Source organism: Dreissena polymorpha, chromosome 14 (assembly GCF_020536995.1).
Source record: "Dreissena polymorpha isolate Duluth1 chromosome 14, UMN_Dpol_1.0, whole genome shotgun sequence".
Classification (NCBI taxonomy): Eukaryota; Metazoa; Mollusca; class Bivalvia; order Myida; family Dreissenidae; genus Dreissena; species Dreissena polymorpha.
Window position 1 is genome coordinate 64665695 of NC_068368.1, and position 14580 is coordinate 64680274.

The 14580-nt window shown below is 33.7% G+C and overlaps 1 protein-coding gene across 1 annotated transcript; it reads right to left on the bottom strand.

The window, feature by feature from the left end:
* Positions 1–440: 440 nt before the first annotated feature.
* On the bottom strand, positions 441–13981 carry LOC127858007 (riboflavin kinase-like). Its single transcript, XM_052394846.1, has 4 exons — positions 13751–13981; positions 6333–6484; positions 5781–5883; positions 441–3877 (listed from the first exon to the last, which is right to left on the bottom strand). Exons 1-4 carry the CDS (start codon positions 13833–13835, stop codon positions 3738–3740), a joined length of 480 nt encoding a protein of 159 aa, XP_052250806.1. The 5' UTR covers positions 13836–13981; the 3' UTR covers positions 441–3737.
* Positions 13982–14580: the final 599 nt, after the last annotated feature.

The following is a 14580-nucleotide window of genomic DNA, read 5'->3' on the forward strand; positions in this document are numbered from 1 at the left end:
GGAATTATTTTTCAAATAACAAATATCTGCTAAAACGCATTTCATCATCTAAAAAAAGTAACGCTTGGTATCGGATAATATATTACAATACATCTATAACAATGAATGTTCATTAGGTACTTTTCTGATCACAGCGCATTCAAGAAGTCTGGTCAGAAGCTACACTGTCCTCTATAAAGTCACCCATGGCTAATGACCAGACCGCACGATAGGGCATAAGACCCATTTTCGTATGATGTGGGTCAAATCGTATCGACATAAGAAGATGCTGCATGGTCTTAATACAATTAATGAGATTTGAAATAAAATGTCAGCCCTGCTTAATAGAACAAGAACATTGAAATAATACATGAAAACATTTTCAAATAAGTACATGTAAAAAAGTATTAAATAGTTTCATAATAAATATATTGAAAACATCCAATCAATTAACATGCATGTTTATATGAATGAGTTTCATCAAAAATATACTCGATATGAACTGTTTGTCTGACGATTGAGCATGAATTTTTTTCTTTTTTAAATAATAAGGTTCCTTGTACATGTAATATACTTATGTATACCCAGGCCACACTGTTAAGCTTTATTTATGTGACTAAATTTTAAAGTTATAATGTGCAAGTGAGTTTAGTGAGGCAAAAGCGAGCCTCAGTGACAAATAAGGGGCATGTACACTAGTATAAAAAGGGGCACCATTCTGCTAAATTGGCATTCAGAGCTATGGGCCTTGGTCTCTGACATCACATGATGATTCTGAATCCATGTGTGAAATTTCAATCAAAGATCTGTATTAGTTAATGAATAACGAACTTGTTGCCTTCAAACCTTAAACTAAATTTCATTTTGGATGCAAACCATGACCAGTCTGTGTTTGTTTTAAGTACAAAAGGGGGTATACTTCTGCTAACAAGCTGGTCTCATTTATAGAGCTTGGTCTGTATATTTTCATTGAGACCCTTAACAAACACACAATAAGTTTTAATTCAATACCTGTAGTAGATATTAAGATTTGGAGTTATTTCACGCATCTGCAAACCATATTTTTTTTAAGTACAAATAGAGGCAGAATTCTTATTCAACTTAGTGTGAGTGACCTCAATCAATGACTCCAAAAAATTCAAGTGAATATCTGCAGAAGAAAAAGTTAGATGGAGATGGTGCCAGCTTACTTAATCAGAGAATAATGCAGACGCCGACAAATGGACGAGCTATGTATGGCTTAAACTTTTCGGTGAATAGTCAAGCTAAAAACAATATACATGTAGCCAAGATGGCCCCCACAACTGCAGCTAAGTATATTATTTAAAAGAAAATATTCTTAAGTCAAGAAATAATGTCATCTCGTATGAGCTTAAGTACAACAAAATATTACCAGCCTATCAATATAAAACTCAAACTAAATATGAGAAAGTCGAATGTCAAACCGACACATGTTAATGATGATAAATGACTGGTAACAACAATTCTTTAGAAATACACAATGCAAAAAACTATTTTTTTGTAATAATTGTAAATTTCCCAAGAAATTTCTTATCAAATTTGTACAAAATATCTGGAATATTATTTCAGAGTGCATTATAATTCTCAGCATTGTTTAAATCCTTTCCTACTCAGAGGCAGAGTGAAAATGGCTATGTGCAAACAGCATAAAATACAGAACAGCCTGGGAGTAACTTGCAGTCTGTTCAGGTTTTATGCTGCTTGCTTGTCATCGGAATCTAAGGGTTTGTAGTATGAAAGGTCTTTAATTTAATTTAACTTTCTAAGGGGCTACAAATGCGTCAAAATACGTATCCAAGTGGAAAAGGGTTAATACCCAAATCAGTATGTTACATGCGAATTCAGGAGAATGTTTTATAAGGAGGAATATTTAAGTCTGATAGCCTTCCACCTCTTCAAATACATTTACAGGAAATGAAATTGTACACAAAGCGTGAGACTTGAACATCAAAATTATTGGTAACTAAATAATAATAATCCAAATAATTTTTTTAACAAACATGAAACAACAAAAGGAATTCAAATCAGGGGATATTTGTACCACTTTAAGTAAAGTGTTGCCCCAGATAAGCCTGTGAAGTCCGCACAGGCTAATCAGGAACAACATTTTCCGCCTAAACTTGTTTTTGCTATGAAGAGGCTTTCTTGAAACAAAAAATATCCTAAAAGTCAAAAGTGTTGTCCCTGATTAGCCAGTGCAGACTGCACAGGCTAATCTGGAATGACACTACGCACATGCATTAAACCCTCTTTTCACAGAGCACAGCTCAAATATACATTTATATACATTATGTTCTATGCATAACAAATTGAAGATAACATAAATATTGAACAAGTCTAAGGTTAACCCTTGTTAGTCTTTTACAGACAATCAGACAACAGATATTTGGGAAGTAACATCTATACTATCACCATTTTCATTTTGTTACAGTTAAAACAAGGGACAAAATTGTCACAAAACCGGTTTTAAATTGGAAAGAAAAGGCTGATAAATAGAGACAACTCAAACTGAACTGCTTGTTAAAAATTAACCCCCTTTGTTTCAAAATAAATCTATTTTTAGTTGTGGTGACCTTGACCTTGGAGATATTGACATAATTCTTTTGTGCGTAAACACCGTCCAATGATGGTGAACAAATATACCAAATGATTTTAAAATCTCACGATGAATAACATAGTTATGGCCCGGACAAGCTCATTTATGGCCATTTTTGACATTCGAACTCAAAGTGTGACCTTGACCTTGGATATATCAACGTAATTCTTTCGCATGACACACCGTCTAATGATGGTGAACAAATGTGCCAAATGATTTTAAAATCTCACAATGAACGACAAAGTTATGGCCCGGACAAGCTTGTTCCGCCCGCCCGCCAGCCCGCTGACATTCACCAATCTAATAACCAGTTTTTTCCTTCGGAAAACCTGGTTAAAAACTTAACACAATCTAAACTTGACACAATACTATTTACTCTTCAAAATAAAGTAGGTTTAAGAAGATACTTCTGAACAAAAGAAATGGCTATTTGTATAAATTTTATGTGGTCACATCTTTAAAATCTTCTTTTTAGCCAGTATTAATAACTATATTTTGCAAATAAAATCTACACTCAGCTTCCTGCATATTTCATACACAATAAACTGACATATAGCATTTTATTATTAAATCTTAGAATATTTTCTATACCTGCTGCAAACATGTTATTTGTAAAATGCTATCAAAAGTATGCATATACCTGTAATTTAGAGTAAAAATAAGCAAAATATGTTTAGCAGAAATGTATTGCATAACGGTTTACAAATTTGATTTTATTCAGCACATGAACATTCATGTATGACACATTTGAAAAATAAATGTTGCAGTTTACGATTTAAATGATGTAAAAAACAAAGCAGATCTTAAGTTTATATTAAAAATGATCAATTTTTTCTTTGTGTTTCTCAAACATGTAGATAACAAACATTTTTAAAATATAACATTAAATAATCATAATGTATAATAATTTACAGTAATTCATTAAAAACAGTTATGATTGATTTAAGATAAAACTCTTGATATTGTTTCTTATAAAAATTTGTTTTTTAAATCTTTTCCTAATGTCAACATTAATGATAAGAGGTAAGAGCATATATGAGTTGTATATCAAGTTGATTCCGCAAACCATTTCATAACAAACTCCCAATAAATAATAAAATCATCGCTAACACTCCAGAAGCCTTACACACTACAACTCTCGTCATATACTACAAGACGCGCCAGTAGTTTTCTGTGTTGAAATGGCAAAGAAGTTGTCAGATCTGATTTTGATATGTTCTGGTTTCTCAAGGGCACCCTCTGCATCAGATATATCTTTCTTGATGGCAGCTATCAACTCATCTGAAACACATTATGACTCTAATACCGACATCACATACAGACATTTTAAGTGCCAGATGAAGAATGGAAACTAGGTGACATAGACCCAAGATATATATAATTATACTGTTCTCTGGGAAAAAGGGGTTTAATGCATGCGCATAAAGTGTCGTTCCAGATTCACCTGTGCAGTCTGCACAGGCTAATCAGCGAAGACGCTTTCTGCCTAATCTAGATATTTGCAAAGAGACTGTCTTGAAACGAAAAACATCATAAAAGGTAGGCACATGTATTAAACCCCCTTTTCAAGGAGCACGGCCCAAATATATCTTATATATAATCTAAGATAAACAAACAAAATTATAATGCTTATTCCATCAACACATTTTTCTAAACCAAAAATAATGTTATAAAATGTGTTAAATGTCAAGTAAGACTCAAAACTATAAAAAATTAAAAGAAAAGTCATTAAAGGGCTTCTTGAACATTATGGTTTTAAAGAAAATTCTTTTTACTTAAACCTAAGTAAAGATATTGTTTAAAGAATTCAGGAACAAGTAAGTGTGAACAATTTGTTTGAAACAATATATATTTGAATAAGACTGTGCAATATAGCCAGGGCTTTTTTTTTTCTGTTTTTGTGATGCACCTTGGTCCCCCCATTTTGTGAAAAAAAGTTGCAAACTGTTCAAAATTGTAACAAAATGAGTCGTGAACGTTCTATAATTGTTAAAAATTGAGTCGCGAACTTCTTCAAATTGTGAAAATTTGAGTCGCAAACTTCTTGAAATTGTGAAAATTTGAGTTGTGAATATCTCAAAATTGTGATAAAACGCCATTCTCAGGAAGAAAAAAGCCCAGTGTGCAAACACCACACAACCAGGTTTTATGCTGTTTGCTGCTCATCAGTTTCTAAGGGTTGGAAGTGATGCCTTTAAAACTTGAATCTAGTAAGAAAGGTTTTTAATTAAAATGTTCTTTCTAAGGGACTACAAATGCGTCAAATACGTATCTAAGTGGTAAAGGGTTAATAAGTTGTAGTGCACACAGTTAAGATATAAGTGGCTCAATGGGAATGAAAATTGTGTTCAGCACATCTTTACTGCATGGTGATGACACATTTGAAGTTTCAATTAAATCGCTTGAGAAATGAGAAAGAAACTTGGACTTCAATTTGAACAAGAGATGTGTTTGTCAGAAACACAATGCCCCCTACTGCGCCGCTTTGAAATATATTTTTGTTGTTGTTGACCTTTGACCTTGAAGGATGACCTTGACCTTGAACTTCCACCACTCAAAATGTGCAGCTTCATGAGATACACATGCATGCCAAATATCAAGTTGCTATCTTCAATATTGCAAAAGTTATGGCCAATGTTAATTTTTTTTCGGACGGACGGACAGACTGACATACTGACTGACAGACAGTTCAACTGCTATATGCCACCCTACCAGGGGCATAAAAACTTATCATGTGTGCACCAACCAACTGAAAAGTGACTCCAACACAAAATAAAACACTTCCCCCTTCATAAACTTCGTTTTAATAACAAATAATAATGATACAAAATGGCCGTCTTAGTATTGATAATAAAATTCATTAATAACTCAATCAATTGAAAAAAATCTGTTTTTTTGCTCTGACCGGAACTTTCAGCAATTTTCAACAGCACGTAATTCATATCATGGGACAGCTGATTTTCCACTACCATTTGCATAGACTCATGCCATTAACCCTTTATGACTTGTTACTCATTGGTCAACTGAGCTACCCATGTCTTATTGAGCCGTAATCTGGGAACACTGGGTTTAATGCATGTTCGTAAAGTGCACAGGCTAATCTGGGATGACACTTTACACACATGCATTAATCCCTGATTTCTCCAAACAAGGCTCAATTATTGATTCTTTATAGTGTACATACCTAAACCTTTGAAATTCCTCATTGGTCGAATGAATCCCAGCATGCACACTTTCATATTGCTTCCATAAAAGTCCTCCTTAAACTCATGGATAATGTGTGTCTCCTGGAACAAGATTGCATCAAGGAATAGTACACACAATGGAATAATTGTGCCACTGCTTTATGAAATTTTACTACAAGTACCTTTTTTTGAGTAACCGACCCGATAAAACATATTTTGATTATGCATAGTAATGCATGTCATTATTGTTGTTAACCATTACCTGAACATTAACATATTAAACTGTTAAATGGTTGTCCTGGACAACTTGTCCATGTAAAGTGAGTTTTAAGTTAACACTATACATGTGCATGCTATTAAAATGTGCAAATAAAATTAAAAGTAGATAAAATCAAGCTCAAAATTCCAAATCTTGAAAAGTTTTCCAAGACTGTTTACCAGTGCAGAACTTATGGGCTCTTGCTAGCTTTAATCACTCAAAATTAAATTTTACTAGTACAACAAAATGCCTACAAATTGTACCATGAGAAAAAAGAAGCATGAGTCGTTACCATAGACTTGACTGTATTATTGTAGAATGGATTCCAGCCTATACTCATAACCATCTTGAAGACAGGACCCTCGTCCACCTGGGCCCAGCCATAGTATACCCCTTCTGAACATGCTTCTGGGAGCTTTTTAACAACCTCAATTGGAAAATTGGCTGAAAAAATGTAAAACCGCATGATAATTCTATGTGTCCATGTATGTGTCAAACAAAAGCTTATAATGAGTCACTGATGCTGCCTCAACACATGTTTAGACATACCATAATTATTACCGTAATCAGATCCATTATGTATTCTGGAGTAGACACAAAGACAAAGGGCCATTACAAAACCAAAGATGGTCTCAATCAATAGTTCTTTCTTCTAGATCATCTACACATGAAGGTCATTTAACTGTGAACAATTTAGTACAGTTCAACAGGCAATAAAGAGGTGTTAAGAACACACAAGTTTGGGACATACATTCTTATTCTATAGTGGAAAAACAGACAATAGACTATGATGCTTCCCAAACACATATTAACCCTTTGCATGCTGGGTAATTTGTCATCTGCTAAAATGTCGTCTGCTGAATTTCTAAAATTAGCATTTTCTTCGATTTTTTTTTCAAAGAATACTATCATAATAGCAAACAGTTTGGATCCTGATGAGACGCCACGTTCTGTGGCATCTCATCTGGATCCAAACTGTTTGCAAAGGCCTTTAAAATTTGGTTCCCGCACTGAAAGGGTTAAGGTTATTCAATTGTGAAAGTTTTAGCAAGTATTTAAAGAGGAGTTGAAAACACAAAATGGTCAGATAAATATACTGGTATGGAAAAACAAGTAGAGGATATTTGTTCATGTTAGTGTAAGATTGATTGTTATTTCATGAGTGATCATAGAAATTATATTTTCATGGGTAGCGCATCCACCCCTTCTGTAAATTGTACATAACATTAATCTTGTGTCTTGCCAAACTTCAATAGTTAATTATCATCATTCAAGTTCATTCAGTGGAACCATTTCTTTCTAATCACAGCATCTAAAATCTAAATTACAAATTTTTACTAACATTAAAAAAAACACTAATGACATGAAATAATATTTTATATAAACTAAGCACGTATTTAACATACCTGTAATGATATTTATATCAGAAATTATGAAAAAAACAACAAGTTAATAATTTGAGATTTATTGCAAAAAGATATGTTAACAAGCGATGTGTTTGTGAAACACTAAGTCCCCATATATATGACCTTTGACCTTGAAGGATGACCTTGACCTTTCACCACTCAAAATGTGCAGCTCCATGAGATACACATGCATGTCAAATATCAAGTTGCTAGCTTCAATATTGCAACAGTGACATTAAATGAGTGATTTTTGACCCATATATTCGACTTTTACCTTGAAGGATGACCTTGACCTTTCACCACTCACAGGGCTTTTTACCCTTATATATTATATATTGTAAATTCGACCCCCTTCCCAACTGAAAATAAGGTCATTTTTCCCAAAATTGATAGAGGAATTTCCTAAATTGTAAAAAGTTTTTTTTTTACTTAGACATATTGGGGATCTCCCAAATTGAAAGCAATGAGCTCTAATATGATTAAGAATGCACCATGATGTGTCTTTTAATACTTGAAAAAGACCCTGTTTCAAAAACTTAAAAAAACACGGACTTCTCAAAATGAGCAGTTATTGAGAATGAAATTCCCAATTTGAAAGGCTAAGGCCTCTTCCCCATTTCCTGATGAAAAGCCCTGACTCAAAATGTGCAGCTCCATGAGATACACATGCATGCCAAATATCAAGTTGCTATCTTAAAAATTGCAAAATTATGGCAAATGTTTAAGTTGGGGCAAACAAACAAACCAACAAACAAACCAACAGACAGGGCAAAAACAATATGTCCCCCACTATAGTGGTGGGGACATAAAAAGCAATCCACGAAATGCACTGAATATTAAGTGTATACCTTGGTGTAATCTTATTTTATTACTGGTAATTAAAACTTTTGTTTAAGCACATCCTTTCATTTAATAAAAAGTTCACATTTACACATAAAGTGATATTTTTATTTTGGACTATGAAGCAATCATTCGAACAATAATTTCTAAATGGATTAAAGTCAGACTTTAGTCTTTAGTCTTAAAACATTTAGATGACATTAAATGCCATCAAACCAATAGCAAAATGTGTGAACATGTTTCCTTATTTCCCACACCAAAAGTTGCACAGGTCAAATACATTTTGGAACAAATATTTTGAATTACCAGGTTAAACGTGAGCTAATCTTCTTGATCTGTGACTCTGTGTAGGTACATATATCATGTAAACAAATTGCATGTTACACTATGAGTATGTAATGAACTATCCATCCAGCACACATAATAACAAATATGTTTGCAGGACTAAAACTTGGGTACAGTGTTTATTGGCCAGTTATTAAAGTTTTAGTATATTTTCTGTACCCGTGGTAGTGCCGAGCAGAGAATGTTAATTGCCATATTTGTGTGTGGCAAATGTTGGTGCCCTTTCAAGTCAACGAAGCTGAAACAAAAAATGTGTGCAGTGAACTTAAAATATCTTTACATTTTTCGACTTAAAGTACCTGGTATAATAATTTGATGTTCGATGTTTCTGTTTTTTTAATTCAAGTCTATTTTTTTTTGAAAAAATAAAATAATTTATCACCTATCACTAGAGAGTTAAATTTTCTAATTCAAATTGTTAGGCCTTATGAACCAGGGTGCAGGATCAATGGGGTTCGCAGGGGTTTTGACACAGGCTGGACAGAATGCAGGGTTTTTGGGAATTTTTTGAATTGATAAAAGTTTCAAAATTGAGCATTTTTTATAAACAAAAAGGATCAAATTGGGATTTATTTATCGACAAATATTGACACAACAGGGTTTTCCTGCCAATTTTTGGAAAATCATATAATTTAAAGTCATATATTTTGAAGGTTGTTTAAAAAATAAAATTGAGAAACAAAGTCTATTAATCATAAGTCATAAGATACTTCTTTCAACAAGGTCTGTTTGTAAAACATGCATGCCCCCCATATGGGCTGTCAGTTGTAGTGGCAACCATTGTGTGAATACATTTTTTGTCACTATAACCTTGACCGTTGACCTAGTGACCTGAAAATCAATAGCGGTCATCTGCCAGTCATTATCAATGTTCCTATGAAGTTTCATGATCCTAGGCGTAAGCATTCTTAAGTTATCATCTGGACACCATTTTACTTTTTCGAGTCAATGTGACCTTGACCTTTGACCTAGTGACCTGAATATCAATAGAGGTCATCTGCCAGTCAAGATCAATGTACCTATGAAGTTTCATGATCCTAGGTGTAAGCATTCTTGAGTTATCATCCGGAAACCATTTTACTATTTCGAGTCACTGTGACCTTGACCTTTGACCTAGTGACCTGAAAATCAATAGGGGTTATCTGCCAGTCATGATCAATGTACTTTTTTAAGTTTCATGATCCTAGGCCTAAGCGTTCTTGAGTTATCATCCGGAAACCATCTGGTCGACGGACCGACGGACGGACAGACCGACCTACCTACCGACATGTGCAAAACAATATACCCCCTCAGGGCTCTCGCTGGGTTAAAATTTTCTTTCGCCACCCATTTTCGCCATTTTAATTTTTTTTTCGCCACTTAAAAAAAATATGAGTCATTTTTTAGCAATTCCTAAATCCTTTTATTCAATGTGTATACAATTCATTTCTGTAGTGTGTGCCTATTTACCGACAAATACAATGCAAACATAGGGAAATTTATGTCATTCATATTTATTAATATTTATATTCATCATGAAGACAAATTACGTGGTATTATATTATTATGGCATCATTATAACATCACAACTGAACATATATTGACAACAAAGAGTTAAACAACATAACAAGTACACAGTCTATCAAACACTTCCCAGAAGTTCTGGAAACATATTTCAGGGCTCATACCACTGAGACTCAGGTGTATGTTGTTAAGTTAACATGACTTTGTATGTAATACAATTTCAAATATGTTTCCATAGTAAATGATGGATCAGAAGATTTGTTGTTAGTAGTTACACCAGCAAATAAATTAAATTTAAAACGTTGTTTTATACATTTATTGAAATATAATTATATTTGTAACAATTTAATACGTGTTTTATTTGGCAATATTTTTGGGTAATTTTGATTGGCAATTTGCAAATAAAATAAACTAATAAAGTTTAATTTAATTGATCATTTAACATATTAAATTGCTTCATAACATAACTTTAATAATCACAGACGTTTGTAACGTTGCTGACAAACTGCGAGATCATCAATTGACACCATACTTGTCTTTCGCTAATTAATTATCAAGTATGGCAAAGTCTTGACACGGAACACACGGTTACATAACATCAGAAAAACAAAACTTATTAAAATGATTCCAATATAAAGTTCTAAACTTCTAATTTTAGCTGGTGGGCAAGACATGCATGTTTTTCATGCGTGGCGAACACTGCGTTATGATTGGAGAACACTCATTTCTGCCAGGTAGACTCCTCCAAGGGAGGAGCTATGGGTAGACTGGCTTGATTTTCGGTATATTTTGACGAATTTAAATGTTTGAGATAGGCACGCGGGACACTTGTTTCCGGTCGAGTTGCTTTATCTGTTTGTTTTGCGAGAAAATGATTGAAAAGTTGTTTTCGCCACTCGTTTTCACAAATTGACAGATTTTATCGCCACTCTTCTTAAACTTTTTTGCGAATGGCAGCAGGAGCCCTGTCTCCCTTCTTCGAAGCGAGGCATAAAAATACATTTTTGGGGGGGGGGGAAATTGGGATTTTTTTATGATTTCGGTTTGGGATAGGGTCCTTTTGCTTTGGGATCGAGTCCGTTTTACGGCCTTTTTAACATACACTTTGTAGCAGAGAAACCCTTGGATGGAATGTAAACACACCGTTAAGAACTTTATCTGTGCAAACCAGGGCCCTCAATCCATTTAAGGGGAAGCGGGTCACTACCCATAGCAGGGAGAATTTTCGCGGCGTTTCCCTTTTTGGGGGATTTTTTACTAATAATTACATTTGTACATGTTTGCACTATATTCATTGCTTATTTCATAATTAAGTATGTTTGACAAGACTAAATTAAAATAGAATTGAGATATAATAATCATGAGACATCTATCTATAAAAAAAAAATAAAAAAAAATAAAAAAAATTTATTTTTTTTAGGGGGAATTTTTCCCCAAAAAGGGGAAAAAAGTATACTTTTCAGGGGGGGGAATAAGGCCGAATTTCGGACGTGGATTTGACAGATTGAGGGCCCTGCAAACATCTCAAGTTATTGAAATACATCAGCAAACATCTTTAGTGCATAAAAGCCAGTTTTTCTTGCAGTTTGTGCTGAAATCTTCAGATTTGAGAATAAATCATTGAATACCTCTGAAATAGGCGCCATGTTGTGTGCAGCATAACCGTTTACATGAATGAGTTACACATTGAATACCTCTGAAATAGGTGCCATGTTGTGTGCAGCATAACCGTTAACATGAATGAGTTACACATTGAATACCTCTGAAATAGGCGCCATGTTGTGTGCAGCATAACCGTTTACATGAATGAGTTACACATTGAATAAATCATTGAATACCTCTGAAATAGGCGCCATGTTGTGTGCAGCATAACCGTTTACATGAATGAGTAAACCGTTTACATGAATGAGTTACACATTGAATAAATCATTGAATATCTCTGAAATAGGCGCCATGTTGTGTGCAGCATAACCGTTTACATGAATGAGTTACACATTGAATTTATGACCAAGAAAACAGCTCATTTAATACAGTGTAACTTGTATGTACCGGTAATTCATACTGCCATAAGCAGCCTATAATACTGTCATCTAAAATTTAAAATTCTTAAGGAAGTCATGTTTAGTCAATATTTATATTCATGAGAATGATATTGTAAATAATCGATTCAGATAAACATGTACAAAAAGTTTTTCTGAGTCGTTAAGAATTTATTCTCCGAATGATTGATTCATAGTCCAAAAAATAACATACTTTATTAAATGAAATGATATTGTCGGAAAGTGACTATACAATAATGTTTTATTATTGTTTAACAATGAAAAACAGTTTTTACTTAATAAAATTAAATTACGAAAAGGGAGTATGCTTATTAATATTGCTTCATATCAATTGCTTAGTGGATTGCTATTTAACATCAATCTTAATGCGATCTCAAATTATATCCTACAATTCCCTTATTTGGAGCATGACCTAATTACGATCACTTTGTTTACATTAAGAACGTGGCTCTCGTGACAACGTCACACGCATGCGCTCCGAGAATTTTGTTTTACTAACATTACTTAGCTTGAAAATAATTATAGACAAGACTAAAATTAGGAAAAACAGTTTAATTGCATTTAAAAAATCTTACTTCAACTGAAATAATCCAAATTTATGCCTATTCCGTGCATTTTTTTCCGTACTCTCCAATAACTTGCACATAAATTGCAGACCACTGCGCTAATGTAAACTCATAATTTCATGTAATTAATTTATTCTAAAGAAAATTCTTTTACCCTTTCATGATTCGCAGAAAATGTTGCATGGAACAATCTGTGCGGGCACATCGCAAAAATAGGTAACATACCGATATTAACATGTTCGGTGGGTTTACCCTCAGTCCCTGTCACGATTGGATGAAATTTTTATCAAATCTTAAAACAGTAACATGTATGCAGAAATTTTATTTGAACAAATTGCGAACGTTGTTATTTTTTTTCAATTCTTGAGCACTTTTTCGTGTCAATGTTGCTCAAAAGAAGATCGACCGTTAAAACAGAAACTTGTTAAATGGTAAATAGAAGTTATAAAAAAGTTAAAATAATCTTTCAGTTTCTCTAAATTTGTTCAGTGAATCGAATTTTTGAAGTTATGTTGACCTCATGCCTATTGCAATCAGGTACTGTAGCTTTTTGGATGTGACCTCTCGACTCAAGGTAAACAACGCGCGTAGTGTATGTCATTTGCGGGTGTGTATGGAACTCATGGCTTTGTGTGGTTAAACACGCTGTAAATAAACACAGTTTTGACGTGGATTTAACAGAAGAAAAGATATAAATCTTTTTAAATACATTGTTTATTGCGGCATTGTTTAAATTAATTCAGAAATTATTTAAGTTGTTTCCTTAACCGCTCAACTCAAGGTAATTGGAGGATAGTTTAGTTTCAGGAAAAGCTGAATTTCATGTAAACTTATAGTCAGCTGTGAGAGTACTGTTTTTATAATAACGTCACACATATCATTATCTAGACGTGAACGTGTGCATAACATTGTATTTTTTTGTAAGTTAATTTAATCTGTACAAAATGTCACAGAGTTAAGAAAATGTGCACTCCTTGAACTGTAATTCACCTGTTGGGATTCCCAGCTCCTTACTCCCTCGTCCAAACCCTTTCACTACCTCGCCCTCAGTAAAATATGGGAACGCAGAGGTCATTTTTCTAAACCTTTAAGACACTAACAGTATTACGAAACTTTTCTAGAACGACTAACAACAAACAGAAAACGCTTTTCGTTCAATGTCAAGGTTAAGGTCACTCACTTTATTTCAATGAACGTCTCGTGAATCAAGATCATGAATCGACTTATCGCCTTCCGGATGTGGCAATCCCGTACTAAAAATAGATGGTTACGTCACCGATTCATTATTAAAGAGGCTGTCCGGTAGTCTAGTTCTAACCTGGGTAAAATTTTATTCCCGACTGCCGGTCCATACAATAACCGAAAAGCACCGAAAAGCACCGAAAAGCACCGAAAAGCACTTAATTTCTCTCTATATATATGCAATATATCGTTTTTAGTGTATGTTAACGAGTTTAATTAGTAAAAAATGGTTATATGATTGTATGTTTATACTACATTGTGCCCAAAATGGAAAATATCGGCAATTACCGACCGAAAAGCACTTCATGTGGAAACCGAAAAGCACTCAATTTCTCGCTATATATATGAATATTTGCGTTTCTATTGTGTGTAAACGGATTAAATTAGTTATAAATGGTTATATTTCATGCATATTTATACTACCTTGGGTTTATTATGAGGTATTAAGCCCCAAAATTGGATAAATATCGGCAATATACCGACCGAAAAGCACTTCATGTTAAGACCGAAAAGCACTCAATTTCTCGCTATATATATGAATATTTGCGTTTCTATTGTGTGTAAACGGATTAAATTAG

Bases quoted from the DNA above. Each gene is read 5' to 3' on its own strand.
- LOC127858007 (XM_052394846.1), bottom strand. From the start codon at position 13,835: ATGACCTCTGCGTTCCCATATTTTACTGAGGGCGAGGTAGTGAAAGGG. The intron at 6,485-13,750 runs GTGAATTACAGT...ACATTTTTTCAG, and splicing joins GGAGCTGGGAATCCCAACAG to CCAATTTTCCAATTGAGGTT. The intron at 5,884-6,332 runs GTAACGACTCAT...ATCTTGTTCCAG, and splicing joins ATAATACAGTCAAGTCTATG to GAGACACACATTATCCATGA.